The following is a 21494-nucleotide window of genomic DNA, read 5'->3' on the forward strand; positions in this document are numbered from 1 at the left end:
GTTGAAGAGTTTGGGGCATTTTTAGTGTAACTTTTGAACTATAAAAGATATTAGAATAAAATTTGCGCCGAAAAATGGGGAAAAATTATTCCCTCTTAATGATGGATAATTTAAAATATTTTTCTTTTATCAATTTTTTAACCATAATTGTAGCGAAAAGCTTTTGCAAACTGTTTATTTGATACTGTATTTAAAATTCGTGGTGTTGATAAAAAATAGGCAGTTGTTTCTGTAACATTACTTTCATAAATTAAGAAATTAAATTTTTATTCAATTATATGTTAGTTCTGCAAACCTCAGAATCTATTGTTCTGGTTTTCTTTTTTATAATTTTATCCTTAATGCAATGCATGCATAGATCGGACATAACGGGTAACTAACGGGACGTGTCTTTCATTGTAGCGGTGTTTGAATTTCTTTTCTACAATTTTTGTGTCAGCATGTTTTAACCTTTTAGCTACTCAACGCCACGCCTATACCGGCTTCGGTTAATGTCATTTTTTGGAATGCTGCGCCATTATTGTGGCTTTTCCACGCAGATGGCGAAAAACCTCTCCGTATAGGGGTATAGCGCCGCGGTCAACCCTGTCGTAGCTAAAATTTTTTAAATTGAGACGGGTACGAGACCAATCGACATTGTTTTCAAACCTTATTACAGTAATCTGGGATGCGAGTAGTAAACCGATCATAAAAGCGGAGGGCGCGCCCAAAAAAAAAAAATTCCCAATAGCTCTTTGCGACGTTAATTTGAAAGAGACCATCCTAAAATTCTCGAAGTTCAGGCTTCACTGCTGTCCAGCGGTCGCTGGCAGCTCTCCGAACGCGGGGCCGGTGCACGGTTGTAGTGGAACGCGTCCGTGAGGCGCTGTTGCCATTTTACCTGTTCGCGCGCGCATGGGTTGCAGTTTTAACGGATGACCCTGTATAAGAGGACACAAGTACTTAGGTACAGAAGAGAGACAATAGACATGGAGGAAAGGCCTACCATGCATTTTGAAAAAAATAATTTCTTTTCATATTGAAATTTCTATATTTTTCATTTGTTCTTCATGAAAATGGCACCGATCTATTTCCTAGATTTTCCTGATGAAAATGATCACCAATACAATCTCAATCGGACTGTTTATAACGAAGCTGGACTTTAAATTCGGCACATAAATTCTATACTGCATTCCAGTTTAGAGTAGACTCGTTCCGCGCAGGGATATGCTGTTGATTGGTAGGAAACCGGCAGGGAAAGAGCAATCGTGTGTGTCAGATCCGTGGGAGCTGCGTAGATCGGTCGCAAATCGGTAGGGGCGTAGTTCCTACTTTTATAGGAAATGGAGTATATATGTAATTTCGTTAATTACCTATACTTCGAATTATGCCGGGTTTGGTACCATTTTCATCGAGGTAACACAAGAAATGCGGAACTTGGCATTTTTCACTCCTTAATGGTTAGTGCTACACTGTATTCCCGGTCCCCTAGTCTCGAGAGCCGAGCGCTAGGTTGGGATAATTCTCACGTCCTAAGTAAGCAAAAAATGATAACCGGGGTAAAATCAAGTTAACCAAGCTCAACCGTACATGGTGTGTGTCAAGACAGAGTGGGACTCCTAGTCTCTTGTGCTGACGCTGTTTTCTCGTGTCTGTATTTTATCGTTCAACTGTACCGTTCCCACATGTATGCGTGGAAGTGGCCTACACCTTAAGCGGCACCTCGAGATTTAATAAAAGATATGTTTTTAATTAGTGTCTTCAATACTCGGTGTAGTTATCAAAATACTTCTCTGGCGAAGCAGCTATCAAGCCACTCGTCATCAAACCTTTTAAAGACCTTCGGTAATTTTAGATCTCTTGGTGTATCACTGTGTTGCATCTTACCGTTAAAGTTTCAGTGGAAAACAACAAAGAACTGAAGTCCGATTTTATTTTAAAAAATATGTTAACTCATTTGATACATTACAAATTTTTTTAATTTACCATTCCATTAAGTTCCATGAACTGATTTATTTTAAATATTTTAATTAAATGTCTATCTTCAAATTCGTAAAACTTACCAGAGAGACTGATCGTTGTTGAAGCTTGAAACCTAAATCTTCCTTCTCGTCGCCGCAGTCAGTTGTATAGAATAGGACACTTTTCTTCGATCCCCTGAAAACAATTATCTTTGACCATCTCTTTGCTTTACCATTTCTCCAAAGGTTGAAAACGTTAGAGTTAACTTAAATGAAACAGGAAGATGGATAAAGTACTTATCAACTAATGAGCTGACGAAACCTAAATTAAATTAACGACTGTTTAAAGAGTTCACTATTGCTTCTTCCTTCGTTGAATTTAATCGCGTAATGTCTTCTCTAGTGTATAGGTAACAATTCGTTCCACGTCTCTGACTCTTCGTTATAAGGCAAGGAGTTAATATGTTTTGCAGATGAATAGTCAAAAAGCTGTGTTATTTATATTATGCAATCTTTACATGATGCAGTTGTGAGTTGGACAGTTATAATTTGTTTAATTAAGTTATAATCATCAGCTTAGTCACACGTTCAAAATTTTGATTTTTACAGGGTCAGCGTTTTATCCTGCAACCCGCGCTCGCGCGAACTTGTAAAATGGCAACAACGCCTCACTAACGCATTCCACTACAACCGTGCACCGGCCTCGCGTTCGGCACCCCAGATTACTGTAATAAGGTTTGAAAAAAATGTCAACTGGTCTCGTACCCGTCTCAATTTAATTTTTTTTAGCTACGACAGGGTTAACCGTGGCGATGAGTAGCTAAAACATTCAGACACCAAAATTCAAAAAAAAATTCAAACACCGCTACAATCAAAGACACCTCCCATTAGTTACCCCTTGCGTCTGATCTAGGTATGCACTGCATTAAGGATAAAATCATAAAAAAGAAAACCAGAACAATAGATTCTGAGGTCTGCAGAACTACCACATTATTGAATACAAATTATAGAAAATTGAATAAAATATGTTAAGAGGGAATAATTTTTCCCCATTTTTCGGCGCAAAATGCATTCCAATATCTTTTATAGATAAAAAATTATACGAAAAAGGCCCCAAATTTTTCAACCCGGGCCGGGAAATTCTGAATAGCTCTTTGCGACGTTAATTTGAAAGAGACCTAACCCAATATTCTCGAAGCTCGGGCATCACTGCTGTCCAGCGGTCGCTGGCAACTCTCCGAACGCCGGGACGGTGCATGGTGTAGTGGAATGCGTCCGTGAGGCGCTGTTGCCATTTTACCTGTTCGCGCGAGCGCGGGTTGCAGGATAAAAGGCTGACCCTGTATGTATATGAAGAAATAATGATTTATTATCTCGCGTTATTATCGAATTGGGAGCACCCTTACTGTACAATATTTGAAAGCACAACCCTGTCTTTTAATTATTCCTTCAGTAATGAACACTTGGGATGTTCGAGTATTCGTTACTAATAATTTTTAATCACAATAGAAACTGTATATTATATAATACATGCTTATAAATAACCGATATATCTTTAAAACAGTTTAAAACATCAACTATGGATTAAAATGAGAAAACCTGAATTGAAAATAACTTAGATTTAATTTGTCCCATATAAAATAAGTACTTTGGATTTGCATGGTACATATACATATATATTATATGACCTAAAACCTAAAAAGTTAGATTCGTGGTTTCCATTTCTAATATTTTTAAATATATATTTTTTTGCAACCACTTAATTTACACCAATATCTGCATCGATATGGAGGCATGATAGATCAATTAACAATTAATATATAGAATAATCTTAATCGTATTCAAATAGTCTCGGAGGAATCTTTATCACTACCACGAAGCCTGGGAGAACAATAAGTGCGCGAAACTCCATTGTCATTACATGCATGACACGCGTAGTAATTTCAAACAAGTTTTCTGAAATGAAGTGCAGTGAAAAGATGTCTTGAAATAATATTAAATTAAGAGACCAGTTGTCGAGTAGCAAAAGTGAAAAATGCCTTTGACTCCCTTTCAATTACAACTCATAAATCAATGGGTAGTGTACAGCCCCCATCCACGCCCTCCTTGTCGTGAGCAATTAAACGCGAGGCTATAATATAATGCGGCAGTATGGTCTGCGTTTATGATAATCACACCTAAGCGCCTTCCCATTCCGGTTGAATGGCTGATGTACAGCAAGCACGGGCGAATCAGCGTGGCACCGGCTCTCGTTCATAGCGACAACAGCAACATTGCAACTTGCATTAATTTGCCCGCTACGTTGGCATCTAAAACAAAAAACAATAATCTTTCGTTAGTTCCCTCATCCTTACTTACATTACGCTTGTGCTACTTCTTACAAGGGAACTTTGGTAACCTGGAAACTATGATGTTCATTAAATTTTGCAGGTTTGTAAGGAATTTCGGCTGTACTACGGTATGACCCAAACACCGGAATGAACCGAAATTTTGAGGGGTTGGGCGGGAGGCGGAGAGAACCTCTGATATAAAATTTTAGCTGCGTGTATTTGTTAGTTTCTGAGATATTAATAAAAAAACTTTCGGCATAATACATTGAAATCTACCTATGTTGGCCTCAAAATGTATGTATAGGGATATGGTAACAAACACTGGACGCGAACGGTCTTCACCAAGCCAAGTGCGATTGTTGTTGAGGCCTTTGCTCTTTTGGCACGTACTTAGTTTCAATATTTATTACAATGGCTTCATCATCAAGTTAAGATATTACCCTTATTCCGACACAACGCATTCCACTTTCCAACTTCTCCCGGGTATTAGCATTGGTTGGGGCTAGGTTAGTGCGGGGGCGCGTGATGCATGGTACCGAACCGATGTGAGTTTGGGATTACTAAAAATGAGACTGCAGTTACAAGCATTGCGCGATGAGGTCAATATCGTACTTTGTATCGTCGACTGTGAAACAAAGGTGATAAGGAGATGATTGTATTAATAACGTCTGTATAGGCAGCATTCAATGTATTGTGCCCAAAGTTTTTTTATTAATATCTCAGAAACTAACAAATACCCGCAGCTAAAATTTTATATTAAACGTTCTCTCCCCCTCCCGCCCAAACCTTCAAAATTTCGGTTCATTCCGGTGGTTGGGTCATACCGTAGTATATCCGGAATTTCCAGAGAAGTATCAGGCAATTATTTTTTCTGCTATTTTTTGGTTTCTCAGGGGTAAAAATACCTTTTAAAGTCTGATGTTTGCTTTCCTATTTTCCTATATGTTTTGAAAACTATAGTACATATAATATAATTGTTGGAATAAAAATTGAATGGTTTTTTATGCTTTATAAAATTGCGCAATAAAATTATTTAACTGTTTGTGGTGGGGAGTGTTTCTTTATTTAAACTCCAAATTCTAAACAATTTCATTGCACAGTTTTATAGAGGATAAAAAACCATTAAATTTTCATTTTAACATTTTTCTTATGTCTATTATAGTTTTCGAAATATATAGAAAAATAGAAAAAGCACACATCAACTTTTAAAGGGGTGTTTTCACCTTGAAAAATTAAAATATAAGTTTTCGGCTTACCGAAGTTTCCTCGTTAGATTGAATTGCATCTAACATACTATGTGAACTAATAGAACGATTTTAATAATTAATGAGCATTTGGTCAGCGGCGCGTAAAGCATGGTAGCGAACCGATGTGAGTTTGTGGATGTTCAAAATGAGACTATTCTTGTCAAGGTCATCATTCTCAACATTTCCCATTAAACCTTTTGGTGGTCGGCTTTGGTTTGCGAGATATTTGCAAAAAACTTTACTCAACACTAGAATTACCGAGTTTAACACATACTCACATTGGTTCGCTACCATGCTTTACGCGCCCGTCCCATCTAGCCCCAACCAATGCTAATACCGTCGGCTGTTTTTCATATGTTTTTGACAACATATGTCAAGGTCATTGAAAACGGTGAGGAGGTAGCTTTCAATATATTATGCCCAAAGTTTTTTTTATTAATATCGTCGAATCTAAGGCCGACCGCCAAAAAGTTTAGAGGGAAATGTTGTTCAGAACGACGACCTTGACAAAATATGTGAAAGTCATCGAAATCGGCGAGGGCCCAGTTCATTGGAAAGTTTACCGTTATATTCTGCTGTACACTGAATAAAATGTATGTTAAGCTGCATGTGTTCTAAATTGTATGTGCACTATCGTCCCGACCCCCTAGTGCAGACAGTGTCCAGGCATTGTGGCAGGTAGGGCGTTATCGGCCAAAGCCATCCTGCCGGGATCGACCTTGCGCTGGCCGGCCGGCTCTACCTCCTCGTGGTCCCCGCTGGACAGCGCTTCGCGCCGCACCGCGGCGTGTAAACGCTCCCCCAAACCAACGCGAATTTCGCCGGGCGGAGCGGATCCGCCGCGGATCCAATAAAGGCTCCCACAGACTAAAGGCTCCCCCAAACCAACGCGGATATCCCGGCTCCGCGCCGCGGATCACATAAGGCAGCAGTTTTTTATACGTGGTGGCTTATGGGCAGATAGTGTCGGTTTATTGAAGGTCCAACTGACGCGCTGCGCCTCAGAGTTTCCTCTATAGCAGCATTGAAACCAAGCAAGATGGAGTGAGCATTTAATCTCTCCTCTTTCTAGGAGACCACCGTGCAGGCCACAGAGTGGACGGAAAGCAGAGTGAGGTCTGAAAGACTACGTGTCTTAACTCGATGGGATCACCGTAAGGAATTTTTGCTAATGGGCAGGCCGTAACGGTCACGAATTATATACGTTCGCAACCGGGGAAACCTACCCCGTAAGGTTACCAGCAGCAAGCAACGCACCAGGAGAAAAACGGTCACCCATATTTCCCCGGTACGCGCCCCACGATGCTTAACTTCGGTGATCGAACGAGAACCGGTGTTTCCATCGCGGGTGGCTTATGGGCATCTATTCTGTATAAGCTTCCACGGGACAAGTCCACAGCTTTGGAGTACCTAGAGCAGATTTTATTGCTTATACCTCGAGGTGGCTTATGGGCAGATAGATAGTGTCGGTTTTTAGAAAGGTCCAACTGACGCGCTGCGCCTCAGAGTCTCCTCTATAGCAGCATATAAACCAGGCAAGATGGAGTGAGCATCTTTCCTCCCTAGGACACCACCGTGCAGGCCACAGGGTGGACGGAAAGCAGAGTGAGGTCTGAAAGAGTACGTCTTGACTCGGTGGAGTCACCGTAAGGAATTTTTGCTATTGGGTAGGCCATAACGGTCACGAATTATAAACGTTCGCAACCGTTCGTTTCGCCCCAGGTGGCTTATGGGCAGTGTTATCTGATCCGCGGCGGATCCGCTCCGCACGGCGAAATTCGCGTTGGTTTGGGGGAGCCTTTAAGGCTGACTAAACGAGCCACTGCACTTCGGAGTAGCTGTAACTTGCGCAGTGACGACGGTTAAATTTTTCCCCACACCACCTTGCCGGCCAAATGCTCGTATAGGCGAAAGCCTGAGGTAGAGCGCACACCACTTTGGGCCAAAATGGCTACACTAGTTGTATGTGTACTATATGCTATGTACTATCTTGTGTGTGAAACTTTGCTGTGCGCTATCCTGATGTGCACTAAAAGAAATGTGCGTTAAACTGCATGTGTTCTAAATTATATGTGCACCTCATTTTGTGTCCTATTTTGATGCGCGCTAAATTGCATGTGAAATATCGTACTATGTAGTATTGATATGGAGCCTTCCTTTCTCTGTAGTGGGTAACTTTACGTGCCGATATTATGAACCCTGTACATGTATAGTTTAAAAGTACATTTCTGACCATTATCTTTTTAAACATACAGTATTCCTTAAGGTAAGTAAAAGAGGTCTGTGTATCCAATATCATTGAGTCTCCTGTCGTCTCACCCTGGCATTTCAACAACATTGTTACCTAATAAAATTATCAATTTTCGACGTTCAATTCAGAGCGTTCTACTCTATTCGTCAGAAGCTGAATTCTTATAAGCCTCAGCCGTAACTTAGAATTTCTTTTGTCCGATACCATTTTTTAACAAATCGTAGCTATTTAATGTTTTTACCTGCCCTTTGCAGTGCTCAAAGATGACGAATCTGATTTATCTTTATTTAACTGTGTATCAACTTTTAGAATTGCGGGGCCCTTATTTCAGTTCGAATAATTTTTATTCAAAGATCGCTAATTTTAGATTTTACTATAAGTCTTCCCGATTGTAGTTTATCTTTCAAAGTTGCAGTATCTGTAAAAATTTACTCGGTATTCCTGACACTTTATAAAAACTGTTCACTCTATTTGCAACATTTCGTAACATATTCCGAATTTTTCATAAAGCACACAACAATTGGACAAAAATGCCGTGCATAGTACCAAAATTTGGAATCCTATTCTGTACTAAATATGCAACGTATGGAGTTTTATTTACTACGCAGATAAGCTTTCATTCATGAGACAATTACGTGCATTGACTCTTTTTCGAAATTTTATGAAACCATTTCTAAGCACACCTACTTTTTGCAAAGTATTATGCTTCTATGTTTCGTTTACACACATGAGATACTCATAAATCAGAAAATAAATATTCATTAAATCTTTCGCTACGTGAAAAGCTAAACTCATGCTCCGAGGATCAAGTTTAAAAGTGATAACTTTGATTTTCTATGTCACTTGAAAGGAAACGAACCTTAGGTAGTCTATGCTGCGCTTATACGACTTCGCACTTGAAGTTGACAGTGAGATGTGTTTAAAAGAGCTCGTGAGGCGCCAGGGCGGTCTCGGTTTTTAAACCCACGCTATGCGATCGTCTAAGGAGCGTTACAAGTAATATTCGTAAATGCATTAAGTAACCACTACAATGACCGGTTGATCTGCATAAGTTATGCGCGAGAAAGTTCAGTCCTCCGCCCACTGTGATACCTATACAAAGTCTATACCTAGCTAGGCGTAGGGGAGTGCGTGCGTCTACATCAATTGCTAAGCTCGTAGACATCGCATAATCGGATGCACAATATAGCATGCGTGTTTAGCGGGTGCAGAACGACGCACGTGTGCAAGAGATTGGAATGTAAGAAAAATCGATTAGGTACATTTCACTTCGCGATAACATTCCTAGACGTTGTTTTTTTAACCATAGAATTGCATTGGCTAATTCTTTATTCAATATTCATGTCTATTAATAACTACCTATTTCTCGTCTACACATAGTCCGTCGTTGTTTTTCCATTCTCCATTCCTATTGATTATGTTTTAATAATAGTCCATCTACCTTATTATGCATATACGTTCCTAATCACTAAGATAGTCCAAAGTTGTCCCCTCACTCTACATTCGATTTGGTTTTATTAACAGTGAATGCCACTAACTCTGTTTGGGGATATTGATGAGGGCTAATTAGGAATACGTACTGCCTCAACCTTGACCTATCGGTAATGAACTGCTGCTGAGTATACACGAGGGATATGTCCTTAGCAACCTAGTAATTGATGTCTATACTACAGTATGGACATAGGGTGTTTCACGCAAATCAGCGAAGCTATATCTTTATAAAACGGTTAGAGATAGAACAAAATTTCGGGGTAATTATGCAGAATAGGTGTGTCCTCACCGATTTCAATAATTTTTTATATATATTGAAAAACTCAACATTCTAAACAACTTTTTCCTATACATGTTACCGCCGCAGGACCTTCGTTTTCGAGATATTTGCGAAAAAACTTCTGTTGATTTATTTCGACGCAACGCATTCCACTTCCCAACTTGTCCCGGGTATTAATATTGGTTGGGGATAGATGAACGCAGGAGGCGCGCGCCCGCCCGCGGGCGCGTAAAGCATGGTGGCGGGCCGATATGAATTTGGAGATTTGAACCAGAAACTTGCGGATGCCCGTCAATACCCGGGGTGTGTTTAAATTTACGCATACCGCGCATAGACTGCAGGGTGGAACGAGAGGGAGTCAGAGGGACTGAAAGCAAGCGAGGAACGGTACGAGACAGATGACGCGTTGATACATACTTTGTCCTGCTTCGCTTTTCGTACGCCTGATACTCCGTCATTTGCGTGCGCGCTGGGCACGAGCGTTTAGAGTGTAAGGGTGTGTTCCGTTTCGCGCATTCAGTGCATAGACTGCAGGCAATGGTGATTGGTGGTTCATACGGTGTGTGTATAGACTGCATAACCTGATTGCATTGGCTGCCTATGGTTTGATTTTCTGTAGTTGCTGCACGCATCATGCGCTAGAAGTTGGAGGATCCTAGGGAATTCTACGAATTAGGTTATGCAGTCTATTCACTCACTGTATGAACCACCAATCACCATTGCCTGCAGTCTATGCGCAGTATGCGTGAATTGAAACACACCCCCGGACTCTGTTCGGCAGTGATGAGGCCGCCGGATATTAGGATGTCTCTGGTTCTAAAACATAATTGTCTTGCTAGGAAGAGGGTGCCTTCGAGAGCACCTGTTGGGTGTGTGGGAACTCCTGTCAACACCCCGACTCACATCCGCGCGCCAGCATGCTTGACGCGCCCGCGAGCGGGCGCGCGCCCCATCGCTGGTCTAGCCCTAACCAATACTAATACCCGGGACAAGTTGGAAAGTGGAATGCGTTGCGTCGGAATAAGTCAAAAGAATTTTTTCGCAAATAGGTATCTCAGAAACGGAGGCCAGCTTCATCATTTGTTTTGTCCCATGCTGGCGCATACTCTGCCACCGACGCGTACTGTAGCTTGTTTAAGACGAATACAAAATTACGGCAGAGGATGAGTACAAGTAAAACTGCATAATATCATAGGGAAACTAATAAACTTTCATATTTCATAGGCTCAGTCTTAGACCATATATACCTATAGACACGGCCTGCTCTATATGAAGCCACGAGTCATAGTGAAGCAAAGATAACGGGCAAAAGTGACGTCACTTGTGGGCAAAAGATAATTCAAAATGGTGGATAGTACCTCATACCATATATACAAGTAAGGTTATATCGTTTTCTGTGAATAATTTTTTAATAATTATTAATATAGGTGCAAACATGTTGTATAATGAATTGCAAAGACAATGATTAAATCGCATTTTCGGAAATATTTATACATCGCTGTAACTTCCATCATTACTTTGCCCACATGTGACGTCACGTAGATGATTTAATCTTTGTGTCAAGGCAGTTATCTGAAGCCGTGTCTATAAGTATATATGGTCTAAGGTCTCAGTAATAATAAGAAACATAAAGTAACTGAAATTTTGGTCTGAATGAAAAATGACAAGAAGTATCGATTTCGTTAAGGTGCAAGTATTGGAATACCGGTATTCCAATTTACCTTCACTTTATAAACTTAAAGAAAACACGTAGATAATAAAATTAGTTTATTTTATGGCGTAATCAGGCTAAGAAATCACAATGAAGGAACAATTTTATGTGAATATAAATTAAAAATCCTAAAATTTACTCGCAGTAATCACAGATATAATTTCCTACGTCATACCCAGCGCATTCACGCAGCGGTAGCCATTTCGTGTGAAACAAAAGCATCGCTAAGCTTTGGAATACCTATTCCAAATTACCTTCACCTTCGGTAGGGGAGACCGGGGCTAGTTGGTACATTTTTCAGTTTTTTATTTTTTTTTGCATTTCATATTCAATACTATCAATTAAAGTACGTTCTTTCCTCTACCGATGACCGCAATCGCATGTAATTAAACGAAAACCATGACTTTGAAATAAGCCATTTTGAAGGTCGAGACATGTTGTACCAACGTGCCCCGAGTAGGGGCTAGTTGTTACCCAATACGGGGCAAGTTGTTACAGGATTAAATTTTACGAAACGAGGCTTATTATGAGTAATAAAATTATATTTTCTTGGACAAAAGTAAATTTATTAATGGTAAGAATCTCTTACAATAAATATACAATAAAAAAATCTATTTTAAAAATAATAAAAAAAACTACTGAAATCAGTTGCACTAATTATCATCGTCCGTTTCACACAGGGACTCGTGTCTACTATTTGTGGTGGTTTTATTTCTCATCTGCTTTTTCTTTACTGTATGTTTTTTTTTATTTTTATGTCAGCAGTTTCCTTTTTAAAACTTTTTAATAAAATCTTTTTAGGATTTGATTTTTTACTTTTCGTTTTTTCTTTTAACAGTTGTTCCTGTCGTATGGATTCTCTTACGGGCGTGTTTGGTAAAATTTCTGATTTGATCTTCTTTCTTCGTACAATTGTGGTCTTTTTTCCGCTGCAGGATACGGTCTTACTTGTTCAGGAGTAACTAAAGGGTTAAATTAATACATTAATTACTAAATACAATGTAACAACATGCCCCTTTCCCTCTGTAACAACATGCCCCTTCTTCGTATGTAACAACATGCCCTTTGTCTTGTGTAACAACTTGCCCCGCTTCACACCATTGTGTATAAAAAGCTATAAGTTCATACCAGTTTGGTGTATTCTTATGTTCTTGGTAGGACTCTGTAGCTAAAGGAACACTGATTCAATCGTGGTAATATTAATTTACATACATTTATCTGTCTGTTCGGTAGAAAAGATTTAAGTAGAAAGAGAAAAGTTACTATTAGTCCCGAAAACACAAAAAACTGTAATAAAGTGACAATGCGTGAATCAACTACTAACAAACAACATACAGAGCTGTGTATGGTTGAAACACATCAGCCACTTCATCGTCGAAGTGATAGTCCAAACGAAAAAAATTTAAACTGCTTTGTAACAACCTGCCCCTGCAACATCTAGCCCCGGTCTCCCCTATTCCGAATTAGCAACATGGCATTGAAACCTAAAATTTCATGTCACACTTTGTATTCTCGAAATTATCGCAAAACTGTCACGGAACCATAGAAGGAACATGCAAACGAGTAGATTAAATGTTTAACTCTAAAGTTTTGACATATTTTAACCATGATTGGAACGATTGAATACGCGCTGAAAAAGTTTTGCAAATTTACGTTTTCTTCCTCTGCAGATTAAGTCGAAAATGTAAAAATGGCGGTTCACCCACAAATGTCATTAGTGAACAGGTCATTAGCCCCTATAATCTACGGCGTTACAAATTAAATAGCATTAGTAGTTTATTAGGTACTTCGGTATTCCAAATTACCAACAGTGTTCCAAATATGCTTCACTTTCTCTAGTAACAGCAGTTTATGGCGAATATCTCGGAAACAGAGGTCGAGCGGCGGTAACATGTATAGGAAAAAGTTGTTCAGAATCATGTCCCCGACAACATATTTCAAGGTCGTCAAACTCCGTGAGAAAACACCTGTTCTGAATAATTAGCAATTTCGGAAGTCAAAATTAGATGGTGTTTATGCATTTCTGGGCAGTGCACTTTGCAACTACACCTAACATAAAATGGCTATTAAAACTAACACTGATATTATTTATTTTATCAGAATAAACTTAATATACTCAGAATTTTATGCAGATTCAGAAAAACTGGTCGATATTTGCTTTAAGCCAATATTTGCTGAAAATCGAGTTGAAAGCTGAAATCATGACATCTGAACATTTCTCCCGAGGTGCCTCTAGACACCTCTAGAAAGGAAAAGAAACTTGCCAAAACTTACTGTTCAGCAGTGCTTAAAACACTCAGGGTTCATAAGATAAACATATTATCTGTTTTAGGCCACAGGTACTACCTTCCCCTATTACCCATTTTTTAATGCACCAGATTTTGGAATTTTTACGGCATCTTTGGTTGCCCAGAAAACTTCATTCTGAATTTGTAACTTTTAGAGCTCATCGGGAAGTACGAGAAAAAGGCTCTGGACAGATTTTACTAACAAACCAACAGCTAATTTAAGCCGTATTATTATATAGGACTAGCGTCCCCGCCTCGGGTTCGCCCGAAATATTAGCGTGACTGATTCATAATCTGTAATCTGCAATCTGTAAACTCGAGAGCCCTCGGCCACTTATTCCCGCCGCGGTGCTATTTCGCAAGCGAGAAGCGTTCGCCCGGTCGCCACCTGGCGGTCGCCTCGCGAACTACTATTATTTAAAAATCATTATTTTAAAAGAATAAAAACGTTAGAAACTTCCTCTCGCCAAGACGAACAAAGTGATGTAACACACTTGTGGGTACAGTTCATATTTACTGAGAAACCGCATTTCAAAGTATGCAATTTCAATTTTATATAATAGTATAGATTAGAGTTAATGATCGAAAACGAAATAATTCACGAGATATTTTAACTTTGTGTAGTATAATACATAGGTTTCTTAGATAATATATTCTCATCGTCAGTGTCTTCGTTTTTACGTGTGTGTATATATATATATACTTTTACTTTACCCTAAATATGAGTATAATTAATTACAAATATTAATTTAAATTATAGTACTAAATTATAGTAATTTAAATAAAGTATTAGAAAAGTTTCTATGGTATTCAATTCTCTTTTTGTTCAAATTTAAATTAATATTTGTATTTAATTATACTCATATTTAGTATTTACTTTACCCTAAATATGAGTATAATTAAATACAAATATTAATTTAAATTTGAACAAATAGGGAATTAAATACCATAGGAACTTTTCTAATACTTCGGACATTTTAACTGTAACATTTTAAACAAACGGAGAACATATTTTTAGGTAATTATTTACAAATACTTTGTTCCTTGTATTTACCATAGCCGGTCTGTATGTATCTATTTACAAATATAACACGCTTCAACCTCGAAAGTCTACAAATGTTTAGTCGTTAGTTCTGCTTTCATCCCCACGAGGGAGAGTTCGAAATATTTACGAGGGCATGCATGGTTTGACATACGGCACATTGCCCTAAAGTCCCAAAGGATGATAGGGTGTTATATGTGGCCAAGGACCATGACGAAGCTGTAAGGAGAGCAGCTGTCTGACAGGTGTGCGACAGGATTCTACCGTATTGGAGCTTTCTCACAAACTCTGTACCTATGTCTGCCGTTTTGTGATTTCGTTCCACATTTAGAAAAGATTATAGAACATTTACCTAGAGGCTAACAAAAAAAAAACAACAGAATTCAAGGTTATTTTTTAATTTTTTGATAATTATAAAGAGGTACGCTTTCTTCAATGGCAGTTTGATGCTTATTCTTGAAGTGGTCGCCAGTTTGTATTAAAATAGAATATAGAAAATTTAAAAATGTCAAGAACTGGTATTTTTAATATACTTTTAAAATCTGTTTGAGTTTTTGTCTTCGAATACACCGTTGGTGCTAGACGGTATTTAACGACTCAAAAGAACACATGTCTCCTATCAGCACCGATAATTCCGTTAGTTATTATCCCTTAAAGAAATTCTGAGGAAACCTAATTAAGAAATATACATTTCAGTGAAAAATTATCTATACTTTTATATAACACAATTAAATTTATTTCATCGAAAATGTCGAAAGGCATACTACAATCTGTTGCAAGTTTTACGAAATATATTATCGATGTTGGGCATCGTTTTGGAAATTTAAAATTATTTAAAAAAAACCTTGCGACTTAAAACATGCTGTTTCATGAAAATTTCCCACTTCTAGGGCATATTATTGTATGCATATATATGTGGTTGTTGGCGTACGTTGTTAACAGAATTTATGACACGATTACGAGGCACTTATTACTTATTTTTGAATTACAGTACCTATTCGGCTAGTGTTCCCATGTATTTAATAGCAGAATCAATTATCCTGAAGGGAGAAATCAGGGCATCGGCGGATCCAGAAGCCTTTCTTGGAGTAGGGTGGAGGGGGGGGGGCGAAATGTGTGAAAGGACATAGTACATTTTTTATCCTTTTACAAGATTTAAAGTTTGCTTATAATTTATATTTTAGTATCTTTATCTGATTCTGTAGCGTAAATAGTTAAATTCGCGTTAATTATTTATACATTATAAAAAATCAGAATAATTGAAGAGTCGGATGCAATAAGGGGACTACTTAGCGCTCGAAAATGGGAAAATTCATTGTCCGAACACTTAATTGTAAGATAGATTGGAAAATTAAATGTTGTTAAACTGAATTTTAAAAAATATAGTGTTGTGAAGCTCGTCGTGACACACATTTTTTCTATTTACAGTTTGTTTATCCAATCATTACTATTCGAGCTAAAAATTATAAATAAATCTCGCGCGGCACCAACAGTCAACGCGAGTGCTAAAACTGCTAACAAGGAAAGATCCCGAACCCGGAAATTCAAAAAAATCTGAAAGTTTGTGAATATGTAGTGGATTTCCTCCTGATTACAACGCAATTTTTGTTTGCTGCCCAAATTCACGCTGAGGGGGTGAAATTAATCCCTGAAAATTCGGCTATTTTCCGATTTTATTTTGTAACTCGCAATCTGCACGAGATAGAAAAAAGGTTTCAAGAAAGAAGTTACTTCTTTTAATTAGGACTCTCATTCGGTAACTTACAGTTCTTACAGATCGCGAGTTATAACACAAACTCGGAAAATAGCTGGAATTTAAAGGGGTCAATTTCATCCCCTTAGAGTAAATTTAAACAGTAAACAAAAATTTCGTTGTAATCAGGAGGAAATCCCTTACATATTCACAGTCTCAAAATTTTTTGAATTTTCGGGTTCGGGATCTTTCCTTGTAAGTAGCACATTATACGCGGCCGTTGACTGTTGGTGGCGCGCGAGATTTATATATATCGTCACATCTTCTACAATTATTTATTAATCAGTGTGAAAATTTGAAGAAATACATTTCAAAACTCTAAAATAATACACTGAGTTTCGTACAAACAAAGTATATACATAAACCATAAGTTACTCAATTATTTAAATTCAAATAAAAGTCCATGTTTGTAAATACAATTCTTGAACATAGGTACACGTAAATAATTTATGAATAACTTGTAATTTGACAGAGAATGATTAATTACATATTAATCACACCTCGCGTATAGGTACCACGTGATGAACAAAAACAGTTTTCCTGTTCGCATCTTCATGAAGCTTCGCCTCAGCCACGTAGAAATCGGTACTTGCATAGAGCGTTAGTTATTGCACAGAACGCGCTGTACCTACTGGTGACTGTGAATGTAAATTGTGTAAATATAGCACGTTCAAAATGACTGTGGATCAGATACGTGTGCACATTTGTATGTCGTTTAAAAATGTGTTTTATAGAACAGAATCATGGGGAAGTACTCGTGATGGTTAGGTATATGAACGGCGAGGGTTGTCGTATCGTAAGACGATCTAGTGTAAAGGCGATTGAATAAACGATAGAATAGGTGTGCAGCTTACAGTAGCAATACTCGGTATTCTAAAGCTCTAGTACAATGGCACACAATAGGAATATAACATCATAACGGCCGAGCGGCGTTAGCATACTAGTATTTGTCATAAGGCGATTGAGCAGCCAACAAGATGTACAACAAGTTCCAACAAGGCGTGACTGAACTGGGTGTGACTGATCGTGAATCATTAGTCCCTGCAGAGTATCACAACAGAATACCTATATACAGGGTGTCCCACTAAGGAGTGGACAGCGCGATATCTCTTAAAGTATTGTCGATAAAAATATAAAAAAAATAGGGAATTGCATGGTTCGAGGGGGCCCATTTATTAGCGCGAACGAATTTTGTTTTCGATTATTATTTTAAAAGATACGATGGTCAAGTTCGGTTTTTCAAATGGAACTATTTTTTTTGAAGACCTGAGTTGATAGTGCGTTCCAAGACAAATTCAATAAGCTTTAATGTATACACTTTATTTCCACTGGTTTTTAAGATATTGCGCTTGCAAATTTACTGATTTTCACTGCAAGAAACCCCTCTGGAATGGCAAAAACCGGGGGCGGTCTTACTGGCGCTACGGGTGGCACTGCCTGTTGAAATGGATACTTACCTGCCAAAGGTCTACGCCAGAAATGGCAGGCCCAAAGGCTGGACAATTCTTTTCCGTGAGAAATGCTACTTAGGTAGGTACATCTGCGGTATCGAGAAGCGCATCGTTACTTTTATTTCGCACTTGCTTCTACGCTCGGATGGCCGGTTCTTTTGGGAGGGATGCAAGTTGGATTGGTTCTGATACAATCTGCTCCCTATGGTTGAAATTTAGTCTAGCAACTTTCACTCCTCCTAACCTAACCAATCCAACTTGCATCCCTCCCAAAAGAACCGGCCATCCGAGCGTAGAAGCAAGTGCGAAATAAAAGTAACGATACCTACCTAAGTAGCATTTCTGACGGAAAAGAATTGTCCAGCCTTTGGGCCTGCCATTTCTGGCGTAGACCTTTGGCAGGTAAGTATCCATTTCAACAGGCAGTGCCACCCGTGGCGTCAGTAAGACCGCCCCCGGTTTTTGCCATTTCAGAGGGGTTTCTTGCAGTGAAAATCAGTAAATTTGCAAGCGCAATATCTTAAAAACCAGTGGAAATAAAGTGTATACATTAAAGCTTATTGAATTTGTCTTGGAACGCACTATCAACTCAGGTCTTCAAAAAAAATAGTTCCATTTGAAAAACCGAACTTGACCATCGTATCTTTTAAAATAATAATCGGAAACAAAATTCGTTCGCGCTAATAAATGGGCCCCTCGAACCATGCAATTCCCTATTTTTTTTATATTTTTATCGACAATACTTTAAGAGATATCGCGCTGTCCACTCCTTAGTGGGACACCCTGTATAATTGGTATAGTGCTCTACGTGCGAAATTGATAATATTAATGGAGATGGATTAATGTGCTTGTGAAAAAATGATATATATTTGCTTCTCATGTTTGCTGTTAAACCAATATAAAGGGTCATTTTGTAAGAGGACTGGAGCTTTCAGCAGTAATTCTGTGTTTGTGACTAACACCAAATATCTTAATCAATTTTCCTCTTAGTTTTTTAATTATGTTATTTCTCAGTCGAAAATGTATTTATACAGAGTGAACCGCATAAGGTGACCACCTCGATTATTTTCTTTGTTACAGTGGCGTGCAAAAGTTCCCGGCCAGATGGTTTTTCTTTCAATTTTTCTTCCAAAAGCAGAATTTAAAGAAATTTCTATTATTATTTCACATAAGGACATATTGTGTAAAACAAAAACTGCAAAAGAAATTAACGCTATTTATTTTCTATATGCGTTTACCTGAAATATTACTGAATTAGCATGTTCAAAAGTTCCCGGCCAGTCTCGATGATATGTCTTTAGAAGCTAAGTATTTCGAATACTAAGGAAGGCTGTTTCGTTCAGTTGATACAAAGTCGAAGTACGCAATAATTGTTGGATTACTATAATTATTAAAAGGCAAAAATGACTGAATATTCAGGGAAACCTGAATATAGTAAAAGATAACGATACGTGTGTAGAGTGTCTTTTTGTTTCGATATCTGGCAACGGTGATAAAACAGACCGTTGTCAGAGAAGAGCTTCACTTCTGTTCGGTATACTGTCTTAGAAAGACATTCTTTCCTAGCCGCTGAAAATAAAATTAAAATATAAATCTAGAAGGCTGATTTATTTAATAACCAATTTCCAATAATAATGTCATAAACGGGAAGTCTTCTCGTGAAATTGCTTCAATATTATCCATCGGGAAACCAACAGTAAATGATACAATTAAAAAGTATCGTGCTGGTTCTGGTGTAGATCCCCTGCGAAGTGGACGGCCCCGAAAGACAACACAAAAAACTCATCGTATTATTAAGCGTAATTATTAAGTCAATGGGAGATCATAAAAAGAGTGCTGTGGATATGGCAAATGAATTACACCAAGAAAATATTGTCAAAGTTAGTCGCTATACAGTGACGAGAAGATTGCGTGAAGCTGGACTTTTTGGGCGAGTTAGTACATAGTAAAAAACCCCTAATCACGAAGAAGAATAGGATGGCCCGCTTAAAGTTTGCCAAAACATACCGGAACTGGACTTTCGACGATTCGAAAAAATTATTTTCTCTGATGAATCTAAATTTAATTTATCTGGAAGCGACGGAAAACGTTAGGTTCGCCGCCCAATTGGCTCCAGAAATGACGTCAGATATCAAACACCAACTGTAAAGCACGGTGGAGGCAGCATCATGGTGTGGGGAGCTTTCTCCGCTCAAGGAGTTGGTCCCTTAAGGGGGGAGCCTGGTGTAGCGGATCGAAGAAATCGATTTTTTTTTTGCATAAATCAATAGTTAAACATCACGATAATATGCTCCCAAAGCAGCAAAACGAAATTCGAAAAATTAAAGCGGATATAGCCGGTTTTGCTACGGAGCGCCAGGCTACCACAAAACTTGAAATGTGTTTTTCTCGAAACGACAGTTTTATACTTTGCGGGCAATGTAACTAAAAAAATATTCAACCAATCGACTTGGCCTTGTGCACGGATATTTGTGAACATTTTCTTCATAGTACTAAGTTATTAGTATAATGATATTGTTTAAATAAATAACTTTTTTTTAGACATTTAAGGCAAAATTTCGTTGGAAACAGTGAACTTTTTATTCAAGAGGCCGCCATTTGTTCATTTTGCATCTTTTAAGTTTCAAATTTCTTCATTCTGTGCGTACTCTCATAAACTAAAAGAAAATTGTTCGATTTTTGGTTTCAGATAAAACCAAAAGACGCTACGTTGCCCGCAGTGCAATAATTGCGTCGCCAACGGACTGGGCATAACTTTGTTATTTGCCGCTCTTTTTTAATAATTTTTTTTTGTTATATACCTTAACCTGTTAATACAATATCCTGAAAGTTTCAGAAAGATCTATCAAATACTTTCTTTAAAAAAAATTCCCGAAAAATGCCTCGATTTTCATTTAGTTACACCAGGCTCCCCCCTTAATACAAATTGAGGGTCTTATGACCAGCGTCATGTACAGAGATATTCTCAACACTCATTTGCTACCTTATGCTCGAAGTGATATGACTGGAAAATGGATATTTCAACATGACAACGACCCAAAACACACATCCAAGCTGGTCAAAGGGTGGTTGTCTTCAAAGAAAGTCAAGGTTTTAGACTGGCCTGCGCAATCCCCTGACTTAAATCCAATTGAGCACCTCTGGGCAGAAGTAAAGAGCGGTATTGGAAGATATAAAAACTCGAATAAAGCAGAATTATTCAAAATTTTAATAGAAGAATGGGAGAAAATACTATATGATTATATTACGCGGTTAATTGAATCCATGCCTCGCCGTTGTGCTGCTGTCATTGCTGCAAAAGGCATGAATACCAAATACTAATCCTAAACATTAATTAAGCTATTCAGAAATTGTTATAACACGCATTGCGAGTATTATTTACTTTGTATAACGATCTGGCCGGGAACTTTTGAACACGTTAATTTAGTAATTATTAAAATAAACACATATCAAAAACAAACAGCGTTAATTTCTTTTGTAGTTTTTTTTGACACAATATGTCCTTATGTGCATTAATAATAAAAAGATCTTTAAACTTTGCTTTTGGAAGAAAAATTGATAAAAAAAATTTGGCCGGGAACTTTTGCACGCCACTGTAGTTGACCGATCAAAATTTTTATCATAGATGATATTTATTTAGTTGGTAATTATTTACTTTAGGTATTCCTCACCGATTTGGATGACCTTGAAATATGTTGTCGGGTTCATTA

At 38.1% G+C, this 21494-nt stretch overlaps 1 protein-coding gene across 4 annotated transcripts in view; it reads right to left on the reverse strand.

Moving 5' to 3' along the window:
- The window catches only part of Sprt (PDZ domain-containing protein sprite), a 115664-nt gene that overhangs the window by 60382 nt on the left and 33788 nt on the right, over positions 1-21494 (reverse strand). For 3 of the 4 annotated variants that reach the window (XM_076818251.1, XM_076818250.1, XM_076818254.1), the window contains exons 2-3: positions 4118-4249; positions 2043-2136 (exon numbers count right to left, since the gene is read on the reverse strand). The exons of the other annotated variant lie outside the window; for it this stretch is intronic. In XM_076818251.1, the coding sequence (XP_076674366.1) occupies positions 2043-2136; positions 4118-4197 (174 nt within the window). In that variant the 5' untranslated portion in view covers positions 4198-4249. The remainder of the gene's footprint in view (positions 1-2042; positions 2137-4117; positions 4250-21494) is intronic. 4 annotated transcript variants of the gene reach the window in all.

The sequence above is a fragment of the Andrena cerasifolii genome, chromosome 8 (genome assembly GCF_050908995.1).
Source record: "Andrena cerasifolii isolate SP2316 chromosome 8, iyAndCera1_principal, whole genome shotgun sequence".
In the NCBI taxonomy this organism is placed as follows: Eukaryota; Metazoa; Arthropoda; class Insecta; order Hymenoptera; family Andrenidae; genus Andrena; species Andrena cerasifolii.